The following is a 19,534-nucleotide window of genomic DNA, read 5'->3' on the forward strand; positions in this document are numbered from 1 at the left end:
GAGAACTTTAACCAATTAAAGTTATGATTTAATATTAATATTTTAAATATTAATGTTTTATATTTTATTTTGATAACCAAATTTATTGAGTGCATAAAGGCACACCATTCTATGGTAACACTTTTTAAGCACTATTGCACAACAGTCATAAATGAGCTAGAGTCGATTTTAGTCTGGATGAGGCGGAGGAGGATCTAATAATAATAATTGCCTGTAGTGGCAAATAGATCAGCCAGATCCACCACTGGGGAGCAGAGCGGCTGAGGTCTATAGATCCCATAGTTGTCTAGCAGGCCGGTGGTACAGTGAGGAGAATGGAAGAAGACCTGAGAGTTATGGAGGGTGTATAGATGTGAAGGAGTTCGTAAAGGTATAAAGGAGTGAGATTATGGATGGCCTCAAAGGTGATGCGCATGATCCTAAAATCAATACGGAGAGAGCGTGGCCTAGGGGATAGAGCGGGTGTTCTGCAACAAGAAGGTTGCCGGTTCAAATCCCACTCTTTCCCATCTGCATGCCTAAGTGTCCTTGGCAAGATACTGAACCCCTAAAATGTCCCCTCATAAATGCTGAGTGTTCTAAAAATGTAAGTCGCTAAATGACATGTAATGTAATACGGTTTTTGACTGGGAGCCAATGGAGTTGCTGAAGAAGTGATGTGACTAATGGAGGGGGTTATGTTTATGATACGAGTGGCAGAGTTATGGACTAGTTGAATTTTATGAAGGAAGGAGAGAGACTAAACAGCACCATTTACGCCATGTTTTTAGCCTAAATGCCCTCTAATGGCCTCCTCCAAGGTGCTTTCAAGGACCCTCGGGCACACCAAAATTACTATATAGGTAGTTAGCAAAGTTAAAAGATATGGAGTTTTTGACAGTGTAGAGGTTGGCAAAATTCACACTTTACAACATTAATGAAGACATTTGTTAAAGAAAAACATTTATTATAAAGATAATGGTGCCAGTATAGAGAAAATAGTTAGTTGAATCCAAAGAAAGACTGTGAAGAGCACAACATAACTAAAATTAACTTTCAAATAACTTATTACCAAATATCACAACACAAATCAAACTTCTAATCATCACATGAATATAATTGAACAGTTTTTGCTTAGCCTAGTGTTATTATTAAGCCCAGTTGTGTTACTCGTCCATGAAAAGGGGAAAAAGGCTGTTTGAAGTCCAGTGAAGTGGTCTTGCTGGTGTGTGGCTCAGGTTCTTGTGGTTCTGCTGTGTGGTGCAGCTCTTAGTCAGGCTGTGGCATCACTGCATTTTGGAAGGTTTCAGCAGTCTGCTCCAGGCAGGCCTGCTTGAAGGTTGGTAGAGTTTGTGTATAGAGGAAGTTGCCCTGGCTGGATATGTATATATGCATGCATACATAGGATATACATAGGACATACATAGGACACAGACAGACAGACAGACAGAGATTTAAGAGGATTAACATCCATGTTAATCCTCCGCAGCCTGCGAAGGATAGAGAGCCGCTGTCTAGCCGTATTCCTGATGGATTAGGCCTACGACGGTCATGTTATCAGCAAATTTGATGATGGCATTGGAGCTGCGGGTGGAGTCATGCATGAACAGGGAGTACAGGAGAGGACTGAGTAGCAGCCCGGGGGGGCACAAGTGAACAGTCAGGGTGCATGATTAGGTTCTGCCTATCCGCAAAGCCTGCGGTCTGCCCATCAGGAAGTTCAGGATCAAATCACATAAGGCGATGTTTGGTGACAAGCTTCAGGGGCCAATGGTATTGAACGCTGATCTGGACAGCATTCTTACATACGAGTCCCTCTGGTCCAGATTGGAGAGGGCAGTGTGTAGGGTGAGGGAGATTGTATCTGCATTGGGGGGGTTCCGATGACAACGGGTTTATGTTGTCATCGGAACAGGAATAATGATGGTCTCCTTGAAACATGCAGGGACTACACAGTGGAGCAGGTTGAAAATGTCGGTGAGCACATCTGACAACTGATCTGCACACACCTTGAGGGCTCAGCCATGGATGCCATCAGGTCCAGGTGCCTTGCGTACAGCTGAGGCAGTCCCGACAAGTTTCCCCCATTTGCATGTAGTATGTGTGTGTGCAGGTGTGTGGGACCAACAAAGAAGTCTTATTCTAATGCGGAATATAAACCGCTGTTATAACAACCGATATAAACTTTTACCCTGGTAACCTTCCCCCCCGCCCAACCACCTGTCCCCTTGACCGCATCCAATCTCACATTCTCCAGTCTATTGCTCCTGACCTTCTTCCTTTTCTCACCCATCTTATCAACACTTCTCTGTCAACTGGCTGTTTCCCTAACTCTTTAGTTAACTTTAATCAACTCTCCTCCTATCTCCACCATAAAATCCCTCTTGACCCTCACTAGTCTGGTTTCAAGGAAGGCCACTCAACTGAGACTGCCCTCATTGCTGTCTCTGAGCAACTTCACATTGCTAGAGCAGGCTCTCTCTCCTCTGTTCTTATCCAGCTAGACCTTTCTGCTGCATTTGACACAGTGGACCACCAGATCCTTATTTCCTCCCTCCAGGACCTGAGTGTCTCAGGCTCTGCTCTCATCCTACCTCAACGACCAGACCTACTGGGTAACTTGGAGAAGCTATGTGTCTGAACCTCGTCTTCTCACTATTGGGGTCCCTCAACGTTACATCCTGGGTCCCCTCCTCTTCTCTCTGTATACCAACTCTCTCAGCTCTGTCATTCACTCACATGGCTTTTTCCTACCATAGCTATGCCGATGACACCCAACTAATCCTCTGTTTTCCGCAATCTGAAACACAGGTAGCAGCACAAATCTCTGCCTGTCTGACTGAGGGGTTGTTGCCATCTAGTCTTCCTCCTGTGGTGGGCTTTGTATGCTCTCATAATATGACAGGAGCGGGGTCCAGGTTCTCTCAAAGTTATGTATGGAGCCTTTCAGAGTGCATCTTATTTTCTCAAGTTTTAGGAAGGACATGGTGTCTCTAATCCATCTACTGAATGTGGGAGGTTTCTGTTCCTTCCATAAGAGTAATATGAGACGTCTGGCAAGCAGAGAGGTGAAAGCTATGACAACGTGGGCCCTACCCTTAAGAGGACGTGTTTCAGCAGTAAAGCCAAAAATGGCACATAATGGGTTTGGAGGGATGACCACACCAAACATTGTTGAGTAAGCCTGAAAGATATCTGCCCAAAATTTTCTGAGGAGAGGGCAAGACCACTACTTTTCCTTCCAGGGAAAAGGCCCTCCCACCCATGACCTGACTATTATCTTTGGCAACTCTGTATTAGACCCCACCCAGACTGCTAGGAACCTGGGCGTGACAGTCGATAGTTAACTCTCCCTACTGCCAACAATACTGCAACATAACGTTCCTGTAGATACACTCTGCATGACATGAGGAAAATACGTCCCCTTCTCACTCAGAAGGCGCCGCAGGTTCTGGTCCTGGCTCTGGTCATCTCACGCCTAGACTATTGTAACTCCCTCCTGGCAGGTCTATCTGCTAGTGCTATCCGACCTCTGCAGCTCATCCAGAATGCAGAAGCTCGACTGGTCTTTAACCTACCAAAATTCATTCACACTACTCCGCTCCCTTCACTGGTTAACATTGGCTGTCCGCATCCATTTTACAACATTAGTACTTGCGTACCATGCTGCGAACGGATCAGGTCCAGTCTACATGGTTTAAATGGTTTTGTATTTATATAGCGCTTTTCTAGTCTTGATGACCACTCAAACCGCTTTACAGTTCAGTTTTACATTCACACACACATTCATACAGTGCATCTATTCGCAGCACTTTGTTATTCTATGGGGGGCCATTCAGGGTTCAGCATGCGGGTTGGTCAGACTGGGGATCGAACTGCCGACCTTCAGGTTGGAGGACGACCACTCTACCCCTCAGCCACAGCCGGTTTGACCATGCTTGATCGGCTTGTTGTTCCCTCACTGCGAGCTAAACACTCAAAAAAATCACGACTGTTTGCTGTCCTGGCTCCTAAATGATGGAATGAGCTTCCCAATGACATCAGGACAGCACAAAGTCTATACATCTTCTGCCACCAACCAAAAACACATCTCTTCCAACTATACATGGAATACAAAATAAAAAATAAGCAGCACTCAAATGGCACTTAAAAATAGAAAATTTTACTTTCTTGATACTTGCTATTCTGTGTTTGTTCCGTCATGGTTGAATGCAGTTATTGTAAGTCACTTAGGATAAAAGCATCAGCTAAATGAAATGTAATGTAATTCTGCAACAGAATTTATAATTAATGTTACATGCCCAACACCCAAGCGCCACTCCATACCTGAATGCTCCCGGACAATCTCCTGCTATGTTGCGGATATGTGAATGGCATAGTCCAGACAATCAGGCGAGGAAATGACTGTATCTGAAAAGCTGTCTGAAAACAACGCTGACTCACATCCACTACTTACGCTTCAGGCTGCTGTAGGAGGGTTTTCATGGCTTTGATCTGCTGGAAGTGGCAAGACATGTCTGTGGCCAACACCATCTCCACTACCAAACTCCGCAGTTCCCTGAAAGAATAAATGAAGATGAGATATTTGAACAACTACTAGATGAACTGCCATGAACCTTGTCATGTTCATGCTGAATGAATTGAAATACCTTTTCAGCTAGCCATATCAGTTCAAAATGTACGAAGTACTTTCGGCTATGAGAGAATATCTGTTAAAATGATGTACTGGCCTCAACCATACCTTTTATTTCGTGCTTTTTGGCACATGAAAAACACTTAACTTAAATAATTAACATACAATACATTGGTTATTTAACATCAGCATAATAAAATAGTCACTGTTTACCATACTGATATCATTTAGGCCAAGACACTGCTGTGTGGCTGACTGACGATGATTGTTTAATTCATTATTTGGGTTTGGTGTGGCAGACTGAAAGAATGACCAATGTGAGTCTTTAGTTTTGTTGTTTTATAGCAAGGAAAATAGATACAAATAGAGACTGTCTGTTCTCACCTCCAGTCATCTTTGTTAAGATTAGAGAGGATGTTCTTTTCATCATCATCCTGTAGGAGACGATAGGCTGCACTGACATGATGGTTCTCTAGAACAGCTCGGTCATTGTACAACATGGCTGTATCTGACCTGAAAATTCCACATTAATAGTCATCGTGAAACACATTTAAAACAATAATCTTGTGAAAAATGATTGGTGATGGTATCAAACACCTCAGTTTAAGCAAATGTGTTTTCACTGATGTGTAGAAAATGTCTAAATAATAAAAAATTATAAAAAATTACCCTTCATATGTGCTTCACTTTATATTCATGTAGACAGTTATGCTGTCCTTAATATCCTTAGCAGCTGCAGCAGTTAAAAATGTTACAAATTAAACAATGTCGAACTTACCTTGTCTGAATATGGAAGTTATTAGTAGTCCCTGTGTGCTCATAGTCATGGATGGCAGCGGCAAAGATTATGGCAAAGATCTCCAACTCAGTTAGCCAATGCTGAGAGAGAGAGACAGATAGTTAAGATTGCCATGGTTACAAAACCTGGTTCACAGCAGAACTGATGCACTCTTGACATTTGTTTTGTAAGATTTTTGCAAACAAAACATTTAAGGAAAAAAGTAAGATCCTGTTTCTTCATTAATCAGGTGTAATAATAACACATTACAACATACACAAAGGTCAATCATTGTAAATATGGCAGAGTTAATGTCCAGCCAGCCTCATTGGAAATTGAAATGTAATTGTTAAGATACGATTAAGATAGATCAATCTGGCTAATAACATCTCACAAATTAAGCTTGATTGAACTCATCAACATTCACACAGGCATGTTGTTAATCTTACTATCTGATAAACAAACAGTTATTTAAGAAAAAGTAATTGCTCTTCAATATCTATCAGCTCCAACACCACCTGCCATCTACACTCGTCATTGTTCTGAAGTAAACAGAGACGCCAGAGAATTTGTAAAAAAGAACACTAGAAGACCGGTGATGACAGTCACCACCAGCGTTTCAGCGGTATAATTGCAGCTAATCTCACACACACCTAGACACTACTATGAATACTTGGCCCCATGAGTCGGCTACTAGCGCACCTATGGTGTAGCTTTTACGAAGAAGCATTAATCAGGAGATGGGAGAGCAGGGGTTGGGTGCCAGGCAACAACAGTGAGAAGGGGCAGAGGGAAGGGGAGGTTGTGTTCTGAAATGTCATGTCATGCTTAGTAATCAATGGTGTAGAATAACAAGTGAGTAAATCTTCAAAAGGTGCTCAAACACAATTTTGTATTTAAAAAAGGTACGTACACAGCGTTTACAGCGCAGAATGCAACATTGCACAAAGACAGCTGTGGACAGATCCATTCACATCATTTCATATTTTAGCATGTGGCAAGTAAAGCAGTAGCTTACAATGACGTTCCAGAGAAGAGAGGAAACAACGCCATCAACCAAACTGGAAGAGTCAAAATCTGTACTGATATTTGAATGTTGATGATGATGATGATACTTTTATTGTCAGAACGCATCTGTAATTTGTTAATCATCATATAGCAGCTCAATTTAAATCGAAGGTAATTACATGTAGGTTTTGAAAAATAAAATATCAAATAGGTAGAATTGTATTAGTCGTTGGGATATTTCTTTACGAAATGTTTATTATCCACCAAACACAGGACCATACGTGCGTTATATCTGATATAGGTAATAACAAAAGGTAATGGGATTTAAGTATTTAAATTTAATAATGAACCTGTAGAAGAATATATTTTACTAGATATCTAATCTTGTTATATAACTATATGAAACTGTATAAATTTCCGGTAATAATCAGGTACCTGTGCAAAACAGGCCCTCAGCTTCAGCACCATTGACCGACACTAACAATCGAACATGAGACTCCATGCCAGTCAGACAGACTGAATGGGAAAGCATCTTGCCCCAGCACACTTCGGCAGGCAGATGGGTCAGACTGGGGATTGAACTGCCTACCACTCGACCCCTCAGCCACAGACGCCCTAAAGACTCACTCCTTCCTTAGTAAACCTTCCTGCACTTGCAGCAGGCCTATTCGTAGCTCATAGCCCCAAGAGCTACCCTTATAACTAGCTAACTTCTTCCAACTGCAGCTAGCCCTTTTCTCCTTAACACCTACCTTTACATCTTCAACCATCCACCGTGTTGCAACAAATAAAACACCAGCACTTGAATAATATTCTGTGCTGTCCCTGTCTACATTGTGTACTGTTCGTTTTGTTAGGAACCATTACCTAGCACAGCCTTATTCATTATTCGTGTGCAAGTCGCTCACAGCCACACATACAAGCACACTCACAAGACCACGATGTTGCAATTAGAACTTTATTAACATCACACACACTGTATCAGCAAACAAATTCAACTATGGACAAGTTTCTGATTCGTAAAAGTCAGGGGACCAAATACCCCTAACCAGCTTTGGGGGGGGGGGGGGGGGGCCCAGCTTGCAAAAGTTTGGGAACCCCTGATCTGGACAATGCGACATTCAGAAATGCAATAACAAAGCTGTTCACTGCCTGCATATATGTTTTTCCAATCAGAATAAATCTGTCAAACATTACTATTCGGTTACAAGAACAAATAGTCCTGCACTGCTGTCTCACCACTGCATTTAATAGGGATGAGCGAGTACAGCATTATCTGTATCTGTATCTGTTAACCATATGAATTATCTGTATCCGTACTCGGAGTGGGCGGGGCCTAACCCGGAAGTAGGTGTGACTTAACCTGGGAGTGTGTGTGTGAGTGTGTGTATGAGTGAGTAAGAGAGAGACAGAGAGGGGGAGGGTGTGTGTGTGTAGCTTAATTTGTAATATTTTTTATATCACTACTACCTAGAATGTGTCAGACACTCAGTGCGTGAAGTAAAATAAAACTGGTTAGAGCCAACTGACTGTTTAAAAAAAAAAAAAAACTCCAACTACCGGCAGAGAGAGAGAGAGAGAGAGAGTTGCCAGACGCTAGAGAGTAGTCAGACACTCAATCCGTGAAGTAAAAAAAATAAACTGTTTTAAAAAAAAAAGAGTCGCTTTCTACCAGCACCACGTCTGAACGAACCCACGTTTAACAGAACTCTACTGGTTAATAAGTAAGTACAAACTGAAATAAAAACAAACTTCAAGCTGAAGAAACCCTAAACGTTAACGGAAAAGACCCACGAACCTGAGTGACTGAGAGACAGAGAGCTGTTCTGTGAGTGAGTGAGCAGAGCGGTGTGTGAAGGGGAGGAGCGCTGTGACGCTGTTTGAGGATTTTCATTCAGTCCGAGCACAGATATTGACTCGTATTACTCGTATAATACTCGTGCTCGGCAAAAGTGCTTTATCTGTACCGGATACTCGTTTCAGCCGAGTATCCGGCTCATCTCTAGCATTTAACATCCACAGCTGCCTGACATGGGGAGAATTGGGCACATCCCCACTGGAGGCCTATAAAGAGCATTCAAGGAACATTTCCTGGGACAAATGAAACCAGAAATTGCATCACCTGCAAGACAGCATCCCTGGAGACTATCTAGAGCAGTGATTCTCAAATGGAGGTTCACATACCCATGGGGGTACGTGAAGGCACTCCAGTGGACACGTGAGATTTAAAAAAATATATATTTAAAATTAGCATCCATTCAAAAATTCATTCAAATTAAAAAAATGCTTTTTAATAAATATTCAATAAAATATAAGTGTAGGTCCTTGATCTGAATTTTATATTCAGTAGGCTATTCAATTTCATTATCCTAAAAACCCTGAGTCTCCCCCATACCAGGATGGTTTGACCCAACCTGGCACACGCTACCTGTTATCACCCGTCTCTACTGCCGCCTTGAAAACTCAGACAACAGAGTCAGGCCAAAGAAGGTAAAACCGTCCACGAGTTGCCACCCACCCAAGGCTTTGTAAGAATATCCCCGAAAGATGGTCGAGACTTTAACTGATGTTTTCAGGTTTATTTGAAACTTCCCTAAACAACACTGTAAGAGATTGTGCCTCTTTGGAGGGTCGCTATAACGTATGAGGAAGGCCGCGTCTCTACCTGAACACTTTCAAACTAAAAGCATGTAATACAAAAACGGTAATGTAATTGTCTGACCTTAAGCGAGCAAATATTTCACAGAAATACACTTCAACAATATTAACAATGACATAGATTGGGTTATTTACGCTTTGTTTTTTTCTGTGGGGAGAGATTAGCCAACAGTGGCATGCAGCCAGCACATCTTCAGTGGTATCTCCAGACAAAACATGAACGTCTAGGTAAGCCACCTGAGTTTTTTTTTAAGAGGAAACTCTGAATTCAGGTCATTTCAAGACACGATGCGAAAAGCATCCTTGAAGCAAATAGAAACAAGCTACCTGTCACTTATCAGGAAAAACTCCTGGAAGTGTCATCTGACCTTGGCCTCCAGATGAAGTTTGCCACATCCAGACTCGCACAGTTTTGGGTGTGTGTGAAGCAGGAGCACCCTGACCTGGGACAGAAAGCTTTGGAGCAGCTACTACCCTTTGCCTCCACATATTTATGTGAGGCCTCCTTCTCTGCAATGACTGTGATCAAAACAAAGCAAAGAAACAGACTGTGCTTGTAGAAGAGCTTGATTACAGCAGTTGCTTGCCTGCCACCAAACTAACAAAGATCCTCATCGAAGCACAAGCGTCTCACTAAAATGTCAATGCAAAAGCACTCACTTCAATGAAACAATGTAATCTTCAGTGTTCAGTTTATAAATTTAAGATCAGTATTCTTTTCGATCCTTAAAGAAGATATTTTAAGATGATAACATTTTAATTTTGTATTTTGAGCAAATATTAAGTGTTTCTTTTATTAAGTGCATGAGCTCAGTTGAGAACATATCTTGATGATCCCAAAATAGGTCACTTATCTGAACAATTTTTATCTGAACAAATATTTATATATAATTATTTTTTAAAGGACCATGATTTGCTTTTGTACCTTTTAGTTTTCCTTTGTATTAAAATTGTCTGGTATTAAAAGACAATGTGTCCTCCTGCTTACCTCATTCTGACATAATGACAGTAGCAGGACATCAGCTCACATTTATGGTAAATTCAGGTGCAACATTGTCTATCCTAAAATGGCTTTGTCACTCAAAGAGTGGCAGAATGTGCACTGTGGGTGCTGGAGGTTTTTCAATAATGGATCACTATACCTCACAACTATCATGCATACTTGATTATTTAACTATAAAACCCTCATTTCTACTGTCCAATCACTCTCCAGTCGATCTTCTGTGCAGAGACCAAATGTGCATTTTTGGCATACTTGTGGCATCACACCCAGATGGTTTAAAAGTTTCCAAAATGCCTGTGGCCTTACAGTTTCCTAAATATCATCCATCTGCATTGCTCTACATTTTTGAGTGGTCACTGCTTCCATCTAGTGTGGGTATGATTACATCATGCCTCATCTCCTTTGTGCATGCTGACAGTACACAGGCAGGAACATTCATGACATCTGATCAATTGCATTACACCACGTGTCACTAGGGACAGATGAGAAATTTGATTAAGTTTGAAACAGGAAGTCGGACGAACCAGAACATTTAAAATGTCATGGATTTACTGGACAGGAGAGGCAGCTGCTGTTTTTGTATCTCTTTATTTTACAACCTGGTTTGATGTGTAATCTCCACAAGTGGGATTTGGGACCATGGGATTTGGGACCATGGCTCTGAAGTCAACAGACCATGTCTGACCTCACACCATTTTGGCTAAGATCATCTGTTGCCACCAGTTATGGTTTGCTTTCTCTTTCTATTTAAAAGACTACACCTTGACTCTGTCTCCTCAGAGCTTCAATTTGCAAAATCTGAATTTAACATCAGGTCCCGTTCTGTTACTGTACATTGATAATACGTAATGTAAAGCATGCAAAATAGTAACAAGTAGGGTTGTCAGGATACCAAAATTATGACTTTGATACAATACCTGTCAGGCCTGGACTAAAATGAGGACTCAGATGCAGAGGATTCACGTGCCAGCACACTTTATTGAAATCAGTTCCTCTATGCAGAGTGACAAAATATCGGGCTGTGAAAAAACTCACTTAATCTATTCAAAACACTCACTAGAAAAAGGAGGTTTTAAAACATAAATCGCTCCCGAAGGATGTCAAACAAAAAGGCTAGAGCAAGACATCAAAAGCGCTCCCGAAGGAGGAAAACCAAACTATGAAAACGGGACAAAAGAAAAGGCTCACCTAAAAAGGAGGTTTAATAAACCAACTAAAACTCTCTAAACATAAATCACTCCAAAAGGGAGGAAGAAAAACAGATTACCAAAACAACACAAAACGAAGCTAAACTAGAAAACTTTAACAAACCAAAAATCACTCTCAAGGAGGAAACAGAAAACAACTTACGTGGCGTAGCAAACCTCATAGGCAAAAACGACAATGACTGTGGATAAGGGCTTAGGTCAGACCCGGGCATTGTACGGCCCCCGGGCCGCATCCGGCCCTTTGGCTGTCTGTGACCGGCCCGCGTGAGGTCAACGGAATATTAGGAATCACACGTAAATAAGTGAACATCATGCAAAGACTACAACAACATTTGTTTTATTTTGAAGGTGCCTTTTTTTTAACATTTACCTGACGTACATCCTGAATGCCCGTGAGCGGATGATGTGTTGGCGAACGGAGTTAAGAAAAAATGTCACCCCACGTTAAGACAAGAAAGATAGAGTTTCTAACGAGACATGGACTGCTAAGTATTTATTTACTGAAGTCAAAGGGAAAGCCGTGTGCTTAGTTTGTGGAGAAAAGATCGCTGTTTTTAAGGATTACAATTTGAACCGCCATTACGAGACAAAGCACGGAGAGACTTTTACGGACGAAACGTAACGAGAAGGATCGAGGACATCGCGGGAAATCTCGAGCTTCAGCTGCTAAAGAAAGTGGTCGATTTTGACTTTTTCTCCTTGGATCTGGATGAGAGCTGTGATGTCCGCGACACAGCCCAGTTACTCATCTTTGTATGTGGGATGACGAAAGACTGACTTTACTGAGGAGCTGGCAGCAATGCGATCAATAAAATGTCGGACTTTTGAAGCGGATGCAAGATAGAGTGAGGGAAATTAACCCACGGTCATGAAAAACCTGGAAAAGTCATGAAATTGTTTAATGTTTATTTCCAGTCCTGGAAAAGTGCTTGAAAAACATTAAATCCCAAAGGTTTTGGAGAAGTCATGGAAATTTGTTATATTCATATTGTCATATCGTTCATTTACACTGAGTTTTAATTAATTCAAATGCTTATAAAAGAAATACGCTCAAAATATAAACAGGCATACTATCTCATACTAATTGAAATGTTTGTTGGGGAAGCAGGCGAGATAATGCACTACGCCAGGGAAGTGTAGATTTAACCATGCTTGGCTACAAATGGAAAAGTACATGCCATGGGTTACAACAGACGTCAATCAAACTATGGTCTCATTCATTTGTGTAACTCAAGGTTTACTGTATGCTTTGAAATTCTCATTGTTAGCTTAAATACTAAATTTAGTCTCTTTTGCATGTATACACTGAAATCTCACAAAATGTTTGGTTATGGAAAGTTGGTTTAAAGATATTGAAAGTCATTAAATCCATTGGTCAAAATGTGTATGAACCCTGTGTATTATACATCAGGAGGTGTTGTGTAAGTCAGTGCTAAAAATGAATCATGTTACTGATGTTGTAACTAAATTAGTTAACATTATCAGGGCAAGAACAGTTTGTTGCACTTTTGGAGGAGCATGAGACTGAACATGGGGACATAGGCTACCATAAAGCTGTCAGATGGCTCAGTCTGGACAAAGTGCTTAAAACAGTATGGGACCTGAGAGCAGAGATTCAAGAGTTTTGTGAAAAGAAAGGCAAGGACAGCCCAGAGCTCTCAGATGCAGACTGGATGGAAGATCTTGCATTCGCTGTTGATGTCACTGCATTAATGAATGAGCCAAATACCAAACTGCAAGGCAAGGGCCTATTTGCACATGAAATGCACAGCCTGGTGAAGGCTTTCATGAGAAAGTTGCAGTTTCTTTCAAGCCAGCTGGAGGGTAACATTCTCAACCACATGTCATCACTGAAAGTGACCCCACCATCAGTTGATCACCTCCGCAGGTACACTGCTGGCAGAGCACTTTAAGGCAGTATCAGGCATGAGTTTTATTGTTCTCTCAAAGAGGAGAACTTTTCATACGTGAGGAGGCATGCTCAGAAGATGTTGGTTCTCTTTGAATCTACTTACATATGTGAACAAACATTTTCTGTGATGAAGTTTAACAAATCCAGATACAGATCCTCTCTCACTGATGATCACCTGTCAGCTGTCCTTTGCATATCCACCTCAGATATTCAACCTGACTTCTGTGCACTTGTTCATGCCCAAAACAGACTAGATTTCTCTCACTTAAGAAAAAAAAACGCAAAAGGGGGTGATTAGACTATATGCAAATAGTAATAGCGCTTTGTATACAGTTAATTTAAAGCTGATCTTTGGAATACTGTTTCGTTCCTGATCCACCAATCAAAAGAGGAGTATTTATCATTTGAACGTGAGTTCCACGTACGCTTCCGAGTATAAAGGTAACTGCAGGCATGGTCAGCGCTCACCCTCACTGAGACAACACCCTGCAGACTTTGTGCAATTGCTCTTGTTTCCTCTAACTCTTCCCAACTACCCCTAACCAGCTTTGGGGGGGCCCAGCTTGCAAAGGTTTGAGAACCCCTGGCCTACAGCAAGATATTCATGAAAACGACATGGTGACGTCATAACATTGATTATACACGGCTATTGTACGTATCTGACTATATATGTGTGTGTCTCTCTGAGCGAGTGAGTGGGGGCAGGGCCCCGGGGTCTGTGTGTGCCTTCACTGTTTGGGCGCGGGCACTAGCCCGCGCAAACACACGCCCGCTCAGGTTTTTTTAATGTTAAATTGTCATAGTGGGACCTGGGGAGGATTGTTTATTTCGTGTTTTGAGTCGTGTGTATTTTCTTATTTTAAAGATGTAATAATATAAGTTGTGAAATTCAATAAAAAGCCCATTCCAGGATATCAAAACACACAGCTTGATATACCTAAGAAAACTGAGAAGAAATGTAATGTTCTCAACTAAGCAACACAAAACGAGGCCTGAAAAGTACGTACACCACTTCTCATGCAAACGATAGGATTTATAAAAACAAACTTGACGGGAAAATTTGCACATTTTTACGCAAACTGACCCATGCGTACTAACCTTTTGGAGATAGGAAAGTTGCGATGCAGACGTGAGGTGGTGAACTGAAGCCAGATTATTGATCCAATTCTGTCATGGCCCCTGCCTCACCTGCCTTCTAGTTTCTCTCTTTCTCTCTCTCGCTTGTGTGTGCAGGTGGCGTCAGTAATTACTGATGAGGGCCTGGTGTGCTGGAGTTGGGGCTTTGATTGACCAGCTGCCTTTAAAAGCTCCACTCCTGCTCTCAGTCGGTGTTACAGTTACAGTCAGTTGTCGCAGCCAATATTTAAGATTTCCGAAAAGGTCCTGTTCATTCCCTGTCTGACTTCCTCTGTCTCCCTGCCCAGGACCAGCAGCTGGACTATTGCCCCGACTCCAGCCCCTGCCTGCCTGCTTGCCTTCCTACCTGTCTGCCTGTCTGCCTGCCTGCCTTCCTGCCTGCCCGTATTATTGGACTTCCAATAAATTATACTTAAACTTTACTTCTGCCTCAGCCTCTGTCTCTGCCTCTGTGTCCGAAGCTTGGCCGTAACAAATTCATCATTTACATTAAAAACAAACAGCTTAGTTGCGCTTGTGTGTGACATATCTGTTCCACACAAACCTTTTAATTGAAAATTATATATAACAACTTACAGCCGAGTCATTAACAGTTTTTAATAATATCTTCTAACACTGTTTGTGTATCATCAAATCACTGCAGTAAAAGTGAATGTGCCGTGAGGATGAAGTGAGCTATCAGAACATCCATCCAATCTCACTCAGCATGCCGAAGATTCCTAGGGAAATATATTGAACCCCAGATTTCCCCACCTCATCAAGGATGTGCTGCACATAGATGCACTAGATGAATGTGTGCGTTAGTTGGTGAATGTAAAACTGTACTGTAAAGCTTTGTCCAGCGCTGCATGAATACAGATAATTTACATGAACATTCTAGAGAGAGTTCAGCTCGCTGATAGGGTCACCTAGAGCGTATTTTATCCGTAATCCCCCTAATCTCTGTTTGAAGCTGAACCTCCAGTGATTCCTGTATTGGGCAAGAGCCCAGAGGCTGACCACCAGACACTGGGGCTGAGGTTAACACAGCAAATCTAATTTGAGGCCTTGCGGGACATTCTGATCCAGCTTAGGAATTTCCCCTGGCGGTTTTGAGATGCCCCGAGCAGGTTTCGAGAGACCCCAGCAGGCCCAAGTGGACCCCTGCTGAGTCTCTAGATGCCCAGTGGGGTCCAAGCCCCGCCCACTGAGGTAAAACACTGACTTTCCAGTGGCTGATAGCCAACTCACTCATGAACCCCTCCGCCAGTGGGGGAGGACCTCTCAGGTAGAATAAAACCAATGAGATCACAGAAATCTTTGCTTTTTCCCTGCACTGACGATTCAACCAGACCTTTTCAGGTCCCTCCAGAGGATCCAGTTGCTAACGGGGGCACCCACAGATGTTTGTTTTAATTTCATTTTCTTTTATCGTTATCTTAAAGTCAACGCTTTTATTTTGATAGGACTTTTTGTTACTTTATCTTGAAAAGAGCGCACAGGAAGTCAATCGCAGGCCGAGCTCACAGACTTTTTTTTCCATGATCCCCAAAGCGGCTCCGAACAGCTGTTCATCCCTGCAGAACACGAACAAGGGTTAATTCCGTTCAAAGAGCACGAGAATAATTCACTCTTTTCCGGTCCAGCACGACGCCTGCTGCCACAGAGGAACCAGCGACAACAGTGTTTGAGAGGCAACGATCATTCACTGGACTTCCGGAAATCCGCGCCAACCGCGCATGCCACACCGTGAGGGTCACAATAAGAGGCTTTATTGTCTGGGCAGAGACTAGTTTGAATACTTAGCGTGTCATTTATTTGAGTGTATATTTGTTTGAAGACCGCCGTGTCTATTTTCAGCCGAGTAAAACGCGGTGATACGAGCAGCCACTTCCGGTTCTGTGTCTACCGTGTTGAATGTATTAATTTGCATCACGCCACGATGGAGCGTCTACGGCTGCACTGTTACCGTCCGACCAAGTTTATGGAGACTTCACGATCAAAAAATCGGTTTGGGTAGCGAGTGGTGAAGTCCCTGTAAACTTGTCTCTGACGGTGTTTTGAGAGCTTTTCTAATCACTCCTGGCATGTTTATCTTTCTCTCCCTCTCTCTCTCTCTTTTCTCCTAAACCTGCTTTTACACACGTCCCGACCTGCAGTCACACATTTCATGTTACATAGATAAATCTAGACTTAGAGAGCCTGAACGCATCTCGACGCCCTTTGGCGCCAAAACCACGAGATAATAATGTCATTGTCTGAAAAATTCCTTAGTGTAACTTATGTGACCGACCACCATCTTGTCTTCGGCCTCATGGCGTCGCTGAGGTCGTAAACCTCCATTTTGAATTACTTGAACGTAACATCATCTTGATTTCGGCCAGACTACGTCACCACGTGACCGCGTCATTACGTCATTGCCACTCCCCCTTTTCTCTCTCTTACACACACACACACACACACACACACACACAGAGACACAAATTGTCTCTAAATCGTGATAAGTGCTGCTGCTGTTTGTTAAACGAAGAATCATTGAATAACATTAACTTTATTTCCCTTTTTTAATACATCCTTTTGTAATTAAAGTATCTGTATCTTGTGATTATTTGTGCATATGTATGTGAATGCAGCTGGAATACTATAGCCTGTGCTCAAACTTAAAACCCTTCATTGTTTATTATATAATCATTAATGTTAAATATTGAGATTATTAATTTAACTTTTATAAACTGAGACTGATCTTTAAAGATTGATTTGTTGGTCCCTGTAGCCAGAGTGGTGCCCCGCGACGATAAGTTATAATTTCAGATTGTATTATTCTTAATTGAAATGTGTTGTTTTAATTAATTATTTAACTATTCTTAATTGATAACCGTATCATTTCTAATGAATTATTTTACTATTCTTAATTAACAGCTTTATCATTTCTACTGAATAATTTTTATTTTTAATAATCATATTTCATGATTATTAATAATTAGCCAACGTCAAATCTCCTACTATTGCACAACACCTGATATAAAACTGATCTCCTGCCTGCCTTTCCCTGTGTCTGCTGAGAGCTGCATTTATGATCAATTACAACTGATTATATCCTACTGTATCATGTTGCATCTGGGTCCTACCTATACAAGTTATATTTGACCGTAAACTAAATATTGAAGCACCTAGGGTGACATAAGAGAGAATTGCTTGAAAGAAATAAGCTAATTTCTATCCATTGTGATACATTGCATGATAGTGTCTGCATTAACCCAACACCAGACTTACCACCATACCAGTCTTGAGGATCAGGAAATGGATAGTCTGTGTGACATCAGCAGCATGCATCAGGTTGTGGTAGGGGTTCTTGTGCTTTCTGTAGCCCCCCTCCAAAGAGTCCACAAATGATATGAGGGCAGAAACAGGGACCTGAAATAAAGGCAACAAAACAAAGGTGCACAGTGACAAATATGAACTTGGCACCCCTGACATTTCCAGACACACAATGGAGAGTTAAAATCTTATCAGAATTGATGCAGCAAAACTAGACAGACCTTTGTTTATTACATGACATTTTCTCCTGCATCAAAACCTTGTGTCTAAATGGCCAATATGCAACAACTCCACTAAAAGTTGCCATTACTTAAGGATATTTGTAAATGTTGCCATTATTCCTTATTGAGACAAGAAACGTTGTAATACTACTTTTTTTACACATACGTAGAGCCCCCAGCACCTGCCGGAGTTACCCTTTAATAATACTTTCAGTATAAAAAGGTTTTTCAGTATTTAGAGACCATTATAGCCGAGAAACATCACTAGTGAAAGTTACAAATGACTATTAATTTGGTAAAGGAACTGAGAACATATTCTATAGCAGAGGCTGAATCATTTAATTTGCATTAAACAAACTGTGTTTAGCTGATTTAAAGTACACAGTATACACAGTATTGATTAACACAAAATGTGCTTTCGAACCCGAATCTCTAACCAAAGAAAATGCTTCGAGGGCAACAAGACTCTGGCCTCCCTTTGGTCACAATCTTCCCTTCCTTAATGTCTTCAACAAGGTTTTGTAAAACCCAATGTAAATAGCCCCCTAAATACAGAACAAGAAACACAAATAATTTAAATTACCTTGTCTACATGAGAGCCACAGGTAAAATTGAACTGTTACTCCCCATGAGTGTTGGAATCTGTGAGACGCTTCTATAGGTCAGTACTATAGGTACTCAGATAAATGGTGATCACAATATAAGGCAGGCAGGCACTTTTTTGTGTGGTTGTATCTGATTGTAATGCGTAGCCTTTCTACTACCAGAGAGCATATCAAGTATGTTTTAGGGTAAATAAGAAGGCCCTCCACAAAGCAGGAGCTGTGTGGTGTTTGTGTTGTGTGTTTATAGTTTGTTGCGGTGTTTTCCTGTGTGTTGTGTGTGGCAGGGGGCGTGGCTGGCTGGTGGCTGCTGCAGGATGAGGCACACCTGCCTCCAATCCACCTAATCATCCCCTCCATATAAACCTGGTCGTCTAATCACTTCGACGCCAGATTATTCCGTATACCATGGTATCAAGTACGCAGCTGGAACTCTCGACCGTTGTGTTATTTGGATTTACGCTAAACCTTTGTGCTTCTCTTCCATCCAGAACCCTCGTGTGCCTCACCGCTCGGCTCTTCATCCTTTACTCTGCCAGGATCTCCAAGCCAGCCAGCACCCTGCCACTACAGCCTATTTCCTCCTTGACAGCAAATACACTCTGTTCATTCTCCCCCCAACAACCACTCCGTGTCTGCTTTGGGGTCTGAACCTTAACTGAAACCTAACAAGCTGCCTATTACTCCACATTAATAGAAGAAAACAAAAACAACCCCAGGTTTCTCTTAAGCACTGTAGCCTGGCTTACAAAGAGTCACAGCTCCATTTACTCTAGTACTCCTCCATCCCTGATTAGCAATGTCTCTATGAAATTCTTTAACGATAAAATTTGAACTTTAAGAAATATACCTTCCCTCAATTCTTAATACATCATGAAGCACAGCAATCTCAGGAGCAGCTGTGAATCCTACAAATTATTTAGACAGCTTACTCCAATCTATCTAACCAGTCAGGGTTAAGAGCTCATCATAGCACAGAGACAGCCTTGGTAAAAGTCCCAAATGATCTTCTAATAGCTTCAGATCAAGGGTTGTGTCTGTTCTCCTCCTGTTAGATCTTAGTGCAGCCTTTGACACTATTGATCATCACATTTTATT

At 41.7% G+C, this 19,534-nt stretch overlaps 1 protein-coding gene across 1 annotated transcript in view; it reads right to left on the bottom strand.

The window, feature by feature from the left end:
• pde1ca (phosphodiesterase 1C, calmodulin-dependent a) overlaps positions 1-19,534 on the bottom strand; it is a 142,337-nt gene that overhangs the window by 83,075 nt on the left and 39,728 nt on the right. Inside the window, exons 8-11 of the mRNA XM_053412856.1 lie at positions 17,569-17,709; positions 5,391-5,491; positions 4,997-5,125; positions 4,436-4,537 (exon numbers count right to left, since the gene is read on the bottom strand). Coding sequence (XP_053268831.1) covers positions 4,436-4,537; positions 4,997-5,125; positions 5,391-5,491; positions 17,569-17,709 — 473 coding nt within the window. The remainder of the gene's footprint in view (positions 1-4,435; positions 4,538-4,996; positions 5,126-5,390; positions 5,492-17,568; positions 17,710-19,534) is intronic.

This window comes from Pleuronectes platessa, chromosome 20 (assembly GCF_947347685.1).
Source record: "Pleuronectes platessa chromosome 20, fPlePla1.1, whole genome shotgun sequence".
NCBI lineage: Eukaryota > Metazoa > Chordata > Actinopteri > Pleuronectiformes > Pleuronectidae > Pleuronectes > Pleuronectes platessa.